Source organism: Alligator sinensis, unplaced genomic scaffold (assembly GCF_000455745.1).
Source record: "Alligator sinensis unplaced genomic scaffold, ASM45574v1 scaffold1424_1, whole genome shotgun sequence".
NCBI classification, from domain to species: Eukaryota; Metazoa; Chordata; order Crocodylia; family Alligatoridae; genus Alligator; species Alligator sinensis.
Genome location: NW_005843361.1, coordinates 144,336 through 152,741, shown reverse-complemented (window position 1 = coordinate 152,741; position 8,406 = coordinate 144,336). Strand labels below are relative to the sequence as shown.

The following is an 8,406-nucleotide window of genomic DNA, read 5'->3' as shown; positions in this document are numbered from 1 at the left end:
CTGTTGGGGGGGGTGATACCTGCTGCCCGCCACTGCCTCATGCTGTATGAGGGGGTTCTGCATGAGCCCCCTGATCCCTGTCCGGTCTCCCAGCCCTCCCTGGCTGCCCTGCTTGCCCCAGCTCTGGCCCTTTAAGAAAAAAAACCAAAAAAATCCTGGACTCTCTGGTTCCTGCCTGGCAGGGGGGGTGATCTCTGCTGCCCCCCCCACTGCTCTGCACTGCATGGGGGCTCTCTGTATGAGCCCCCCCAGAGCCCCAAGGCCACTGTAGGAACTGGTGATACCGGGGGTTTTTTTTCTTAAAGGGCCCAAGCTGGGGCAGACAGGGCAGCCATGGCGGGGGCTAGGACAGTGGGTAGGGGTTGAGGGGCTCATGGAAGAGCCCTCCATACAGTGTGGGGTAGTGGGGGGCAGCGGAGATTGCCCCCCCTTGCCTGGCAACATCCAGTGAGAGCGGGGCTAGGGGAGCGGGCGGGGGTTGGGGCCTGGCAGGGGTTCCCCCCATGGTCCTCTCTCTGCTCCTCCAGGCTCCCTTCCTCCACCCCTTACTTATCAGCTCCGGGTCCAGCTCCTGCTGCAGTGAGCAGGTACTGCCCGAATCGTGGAAGCTCTCTGAATGTTTTCCGAATTGATTCAGAGAGCTTTGAATTGATTCAGACCTTTTAATTGGTCCCTTGATTTGATTTGGATTTGAAGATTCAGCCACCAAATTGGGCCGAATTGCCTCTGAATCGAATCATCATCCAAAGCTTCGCATAGCCCTACTAGCGAGACCCTCCAAGATCCCAAAACTTTTCAGCAAAGGACATTGCTGTAAACTAAGCAGTGGGTGCTTATCTACTCATATGTATATATAGTCCTAGATTCTAAAATAGTACTATTAGTATGGCCTGATTTTGGGATTATGTTAGAGAACAAGAGGTGCTGAATGACTTGGCTCCTATAACATCTTTGGACAATCTGCATGCTCAGCTCCTTCCAGAATTGGACCCATAATGGTAATCATTACATAGCCAAGTTCTTCTGAGTTTTTGTTTGTTGTACTTTTAAATTAATATAATTAACAATTGGATCATTATTCCTTAAATGTGACTTTTCTTTGGCTTTTGTTTCTATGGTGTGTGCTAAATTTTAGGGAGTGACTCTTACAGCAGCTATAGGTGGAGCTGACATGCCTGTGGTCATCACTGTCCTGAACAGCTACTCTGGCTGGGCTTTGTGTGCAGAAGGTTTTCTTCTTGACAACAACCTGATGACAATTGTTGGTGCCTTGATTGGTTCATCTGGAGCTATCCTCTCTTACATCATGTGTGTGGTAAGATAGAAATATATGTATTAGAGCTGTTTTGTTCACTTTCTCATTAAATTAGTCTCGATCTTTGACTGTGGGAGCATTTTAAAATAGGAAAGTGTATGCAGAGGGGATGGCCTAAATGATTGGTTGCCCATTTGAATCCAGGTCAGACTAGTAGGAAATAATCAAAAGTTATAACAGTTTGACAGCTGTCCAGTGAGTTTTTAGAGTTAGGGCTTGGTATGTCAGCTCCTTAGATACAAGGAGCAACTTGGGATCTTATTTTAGTTTCTCATAATCAGAAATCATTACAGATGGTACTGACTGGCACTCTTATTGACACGGTAGCCAAATTATCCTCACTGTTACCATACCTAGAATGTAGGCTAACAGTTTCTTACATTTGTCATCTGGCTTCTAAACGTACTCTAATCACGAACTAGGAAATGCAATAAGTAGTAGTGTGGTTTGCTTGTAAGTTCAATAATGTCAGTCAGTGTTTTGAAAAGGACTGAACAGCCTACAGGAAAAATCTCACCCAATAATTGGCTTTGAGGAAACATGCTGTTCATAATGAGCAAGAGGGGAGATGTTCTTTAACCAAATACCGTTTTGTTTCCTTAGCAAAAAATGTTAAGGGAGGAGAAGAGAAGAGGAGGAGAAGAGAAATTATTAGAAAATTGCTTTAAAAAAGAAAAAAGAAAAAAGAAAAAAAAAGATTTTTTTTCAAGCACATGTATGAAAAACCATGTTCAAAATTTATGAGTTATATGCCAAGAAAGATACTGTAGCTTTCCAAAAGAAAGCAATAAAATATTGAACTATTGAACTGTTGATGTATTGGCTTCAGAGCTCTTTTAAATGCACTTTGAAGAGCTGAATAATATGCAGTTTTCTTCCCAAACTACTTGAGGATTTGCATCAAATTAATTGTTTATTTCAGAGCTTTCTGTATGGAATTGGTATGGTTATTTTTAACCAACGTGCTTATTTAACATCTTCACGTTTAGGCCATGAACAGGTCTTTGCCAAACGTCATTTTGGGTGGATATGGCACAACTTCTACAGCTGGAGGGAAACCTATGGAAATTGTTGGAACACATACTGAAATTGGAGTTGACCAAGCTATTGAAATGATAAAAGAAGCTAACTCTATCATCATTACCCCAGGTAAGAGTTCAGATATTTTTTTATAGAATTACTCAGTAATAGGCTTTTGAGGCTGATTCAGATATTGCATAATGCTCTGCTTAGTTCTTCCTTGCCAATTACTTTGATCTATCCATTATCACATCAACTTGAGACTCGCTGTCACAGTATTAAAAGTGATTAATAGCTTTGTCCTCTGTTGTTTCATTTCATGTTGACCATCCACTGTCCTTATAGTTTTTACCATTGATTAGTACTCTTCAACCATTTCTCAGCTTCCTGCTTATTCATTTCTGTGCCTTCTTCCAAACATGTTTCCAAGTTTGGGAGAAGCTTCTTCTTAAGCATACCTACAGAGTGGCCTTAAGTTACTTTTGAACATCCGATTTTGCCCTGTCACTGACAGGGAATCTAGTTGATTATATATTACCAAGACATGGCCAAGCCTCACTTTGAATCTTCTACTTACAGTCCTCTGGTTGTAGCCTTTATATTTGTCCTTAGGCCACAAATGTGGCAGAGATTATATCCTTTTGACCATTTGGAAGATGCCTAGAGGCATAAACATAGTACTGTACTATTAATATCCACTGCAACAGGATTTATTATTGAAATGAGGTAGCATTCATGAAACAGGGTTATTGTGCTAGATACTGTACAGGTAAATAAGAAAAAGGTCATCTCTGGCCTAGAACTTCAAATCTCAAAACTAGACCAGAGATGACAGGTGGATGCAGCAAATGGATAGAACAGTATTATGAAGTGTTCTGACCAAGGGAAGATGGAGTTACTATTTTCATATAAATTAAATGTATGGACTGTTGGGAAATAGAATTATTGTATGTACAGCAGTGGTGACACTTGGAGAAAACTGAGCAACTAGACATTTGGGAGTGTTTATATATCATGAAGTCTCAGAATTTGGGAATATCATAATATGCAGACAGCACAGCACCTATTTTAGAGCTCTTTTAGTTAAGAATTATTTCATACATTTTTGGGACACAAGCTTTTTGTTAATACACATTTATAAAATGCATTAGCTATCTTGTGGCTTACTATAATGAAAGCAGAAGGCAGATCTGACATATTAAGCCCACTAAACATGGCACCTGCAGATATGAGATGAGTAGGGAACAGAGATTTCCTTAGTACAACTAAAATAAAAGTTCTACCCAATGAAAACATTTGTTAAAATAGGAAAATCAAGCTAGATGGTAGCATAATTTACATCCCATGGGTCTTTAATGCTCCAGAGTGATTTGTTGTTATATTCCACAGAATTCTTTACAAAGCCATTTGGGAATGTAGCTCCATCTCAGTTGCACATCTGTGGAGAAAGGGCCAAATACAACTAGTTGTATACCATTAACACTTCACTGAATTCTGTGCATTTACTCTACATTACCTGGTCTGAAGTGAAATCAGATTAAGACCCCAAAGGAGGTCCTCATTTTATAAAATAGCAACCAGTCTAGGTTTTGTTGGACAGTCTGTCCCTTCAGCTTTAAAAATGCTGATGTGGCAGTGGGCCCTAAGGGCAGATGAAACAGGATGCCAAATGCATCAAAAACCTGAGGGAAAATTCACATACTATTCTGAATAGGAGACTACACTCCCTTGTGGAAAAGGGGCATGCAATTATTAGTTACTACACTTACTTCAATGATTGAACTTTTCCTCATTAATACATATAAGAGTAAAACAATATCTGGCTATTAATTTTCCTAAAATAAGCCCATTCCAGAAGACTTCACTAAGAACAGCAGGTCCTGGGCCATTATTTGGCAGATACTAATTCATTTAAAATATGAAACAATACCCAAAAAATTCAGTGTCAAAGTCGGAGGCATATCTTAACTCTGTAGATGTAACTGTATGTGGAAAATATTTATAGAGATCGTGAAGCGCTTGGTCTTTACACATCTCATATATCCGCAGGACACTGTCCATTGGGTTTGGACATGCCAGATCAGCATTCTGCTTTCATTACAGTAAACCACAAAATGCTTGTGTATTTTATGAATGTATGTTAACCAAAGGCTTTGGTCCCAAACATGTAGGAAAAACCCTTAACTAAAATAGTTCTTTTGCTATGGATTGCCCACATGGGTTGAACATTATCTGGACAACCGATCTACTTGGCAGTTCAGCTGGAATCTGAGGTTATGCCCTGGGCTCAGTCCTCTTCTCTGTGGATTGCAGAGGTTAGAAATATTTCACCCACCTACTATTGCAATCAAACAAACCTTGCTAATTGAACAGTTGGCTGGCTTCAGACACAGCTGCATCTGGCCCTTCTTAGCCAGATGGATAGGTCATCCTGATGAGGGGCCTCTGAGAGGAGAAGGGATAACATGGAGAAAAAGGAAACCGTCAAGGTACCCTCTACCAAACAGGTTGTTTTAAGTAACAATAGTGGTTTAAAGAATAACACAAAGTGACATTTTTGGTTCTGTTTTCCAGTCACATTTAAAAATCCAGTGTTGAATTCTCAGTCCTAGATATTTGTGGCTGGTCAAGATGTTTATATTCTTCTCCTCAGGAGATTAAAGAAATGTTTTTACGGGTCTTGGAGTCTTTATTTGGAACAGCACTGTGAATTCAGAGTGGAACGCTGCAGAGTATTAAAAACCACTTGCTTCTTTCTAATCAGGGTTTGGGGAGTTTGGTGATTTGTGTTTTCAATTTTCACTCACTTAACTGCCTGCTTTGGATTTGTTGCTGTGTAGGACCACGATATATGATGGTGGTAATTTTTTCCCTTAATAAATCATATATTTTGTGCCTAGGGAAAATCGTAACAACTGGCAGGATCTGGGCAAGATCCTGGTATGCATTTGTGCTGTGACTAGCTCAGGCTGGGAAAGAAAGGCAAAAATTGGCTAAATGCCACTTCATGACCTTCCCCTCTTCTCCTAAAGCTGCCAGCTGTTGGACAACAGCTCCCAGGGGCCATTCTGACAGCTGGGGATCTGCTGGCTTTTGGGACACCCCGTTTTATGCTCTTTAATTGCCTTTGCCCTGACTGCTTTTCCTAACACATGGGCATGCTCTTCTGGCTTTATCTCCTGGATTCACAGCTGCTTTGTACCAATAGACTGAACAGCTGAAAATCTGTCTAGTGCTTAGAGCAGGGGCTGGGAATCTCAAAGTTCAGTTCCTGTCTCATACAGTCATTTGGTGAGTGATTGTGAGCAAGTGTCTTAACCTCTCTGTGATTTTAATTTCTCCATAGGCCAAAAAAGGGTAGATCACACTTCCTTTTAAGAGGTGGCAGGAGGGTTAAGATCTGGTTCAGTTTTGGAAAATGATTGATGCCACCACAGGGTCCCACATATACTGACTCTCAAAGACATCTCATCAAATCTCCTCAGTCTGCTCATTTAAAACAATTTTTGTCTGACTGGAATGACAGCAAACTCAGCCTGGAAAATCAGGAGGCATCTCTCCTTCCTGTTCTTCATCACCAGTAAAACACGGAGCTACACTGGTATATATAGTAGGATTTGGGGAAATAGCCTAAGAGGACCAGATCTTTGACCTTGTTGCCTTGGCACCAGCTTGACATGAATCCAAAAGTTCTGCCCTGTACAGAGAGATGCTTGGGTGAGACTGACCCACTGCTGCAGCTCCTTCCTGATTCCCTTTCTGTTGTCTGGTGTATGTGGAAAGATGTGGGGAGAGAGTGCCTTCTTGTCTTGCTCTCTCAGTCTGCCATAGCAGCCCCTTGGATTGAAACCAGTTAGCAAACTGCATAGTGAGACCAGGCCACTGCAAAAATTTACAAAGGAGACAAATCCATTTTTAAACGCATTTTCCTAACCCCAACAGAAGAAAACCTCCATCTCAGATTGTGCAGTGCTATAGGATTGTGTTGCTACATGTTTGTTAATGATATTACAGAGATACAGTTGCTTCCTTATCACCCATGAATAAATTACTTCTTTTATTCAGCTCCCTTCTCATAAAATTCATTCCCATAATTGCCTTTGAATTGGAATGTCATTTTTATTCTCTTTCAGATCTTCAAATGAAAGAAGTGTTGTAGGCAGAGCTGGCTATTGTTTTTGCACTTCAGTTTACGGAGAAGCCTATATTAAGTAATATCCTTGTCTTGAGCGACCACATTAAAGTATCTGTTTGCAATTTAATTTGACCTTGGGTGGCCCATGTGACACCTCCACCAGGCAATTGAGACCTCTGTACTAAATGGGGTTCTGAATGTCATTAGTGCAGAAAAATACAGAACTGTATACTGGTTTCTGAGGATTGATGCGCTTTTTTTTTAAATAACACCGAAATGTTTTGATTGCTTAGGCTGGGGTCTTTGTGCAGCCAAGGCCCAGTATCCTATTGCTGACATGGTGAAAATGCTTAATGAACAAGGAAAGAATGCCAGGTAAGTTGCATATATTTGTCCTGATCCTCAACTGGTTGAATTGGTATAACTACTGATTTCAGAGGGGCCAGCCTTTAATTTCAGGGGTTACGCTGACTCCATTACTTCAGTGGATCTGGCCTGCTATGGGCCCTTGTACATGTTATGGGGTTTTTTTTCCATGTTGTCTCAATCTGTCTCCCTTAAAGTGACATGATGGTTATCAAAATATGCCATCACTCTGTTACAGGTGACAGGTCAAAAATCTCCAAATTGCTCCATGCACTGTTCAAAGTTAAATACAGTAAGGGGGGCACCATGTAACAATTCAAGCCTGCTGACTCTTAGTACTAAATTATAGCAGGGGTCACTAACTACACAATGTGATATGTGCAGATCAGCAACATTAATAGTTTTATTAATTGACATATTTTACATAAGTGGAATTTCAGTACTTTCATTACTGACATAATGAGTACTTTCATTACTGGCATGTATGTGACATGTACAAGTGACAGATTTTTTTTGTCCACAATGGGACAATTTTCCACAATCAACCCAAAATACATCAGAGGTGGTCTAAGTTGCCACAGTCCGGGACAGTTTGACATGACAAAACCTCATGCACATGTGCATGATGATGCCATTATGCTAGCCAAATGGTGATTTTGCATCACATTTTACCATGTGTACATGAGCAAATTGTCATGTGTACAAGTGCCCTATGTTTCTATTTAAATTGGCCAGATAGTGACTATGTAAAATTTGTGGTGTATACAACATTAAAAATGGTGGCAGAAAATCAGTAGGAAATTTGCAACATATTTCCATTATATAGGTACATAGTATATAATGTATTATTCAATATAAGAGCTCAATTTTCAAACTGGAACATCTGGGTAAGGTGCCAAACCCCTGCATTTGGGCACTGTAATAGGCTCTTAGATCCTCAAATGTGCCAATGATTGTTTTACGAATTAGTTTATCTTTGATATAGGTAAATACTAGGCTTGCGCGAAGCGTCTAGTATTCGCTTCAGATTCGGATTTAGCCGATGCAGGGAACAGTGATTTGATTTAATTATTTGAATCACTGTCCCAAATCAGGGAGGCCCATCCACCCCAGTTCAGCAATATCTGCCCTGCCCACCCCAGCTCCTGGCACTTGTTAAAAAAAAGCCCTGACTCAGTGGGTGTTGCTGCGGGGGGGGATCGCTGCTGCCCCCCCACTGCCCCATGCTGCATGGGGGGCTCTGCACAAGCCCCCCCAGCCCCACCATGGCTGCCCTGCCTGCCATGGCTCTGGCCCTTTAAGAAAACCCCCCCTGAGAAAACCCCAGACTCACCATTCCTGCCTGGCGGGGGGCAATCCCCGCTGCCCCATGCTGCATGGGGGGGCTTTTCCATGAGCCCCCAAAGCCCCAAGACTGTTGCAGGAGCAGAGTCTCCCAGGGCTTTTCTCCATTTTTTTTTTTTTTTTGCTTAAAGGGCTGGAGCCACAGCGGGCAGGGCACCCATGGGGGCTGGGGGAGTGGGAAGGCATCGGGGGGTTTGTGAAGAGCCCCCCATACAGCATTTGGTAG

General features: G+C 41.8%; 1 protein-coding gene across 2 annotated transcripts in view; it reads left to right on the top strand.

Annotated features, from left to right (window-relative positions):
- LOC102385573 (NAD(P) transhydrogenase, mitochondrial-like) overlaps positions 1-8,406 on the top strand; it is a 57,233-nt gene that overhangs the window by 34,181 nt on the left and 14,646 nt on the right. For both annotated transcript variants that reach the window (XM_006038468.3, XM_025194972.1), the window contains 3 exons: positions 1,136-1,315; positions 2,305-2,464; positions 6,764-6,845. In XM_006038468.3, the coding sequence (XP_006038530.2) occupies positions 1,136-1,315; positions 2,305-2,464; positions 6,764-6,845 (422 nt within the window). The remainder of the gene's footprint in view (positions 1-1,135; positions 1,316-2,304; positions 2,465-6,763; positions 6,846-8,406) is intronic.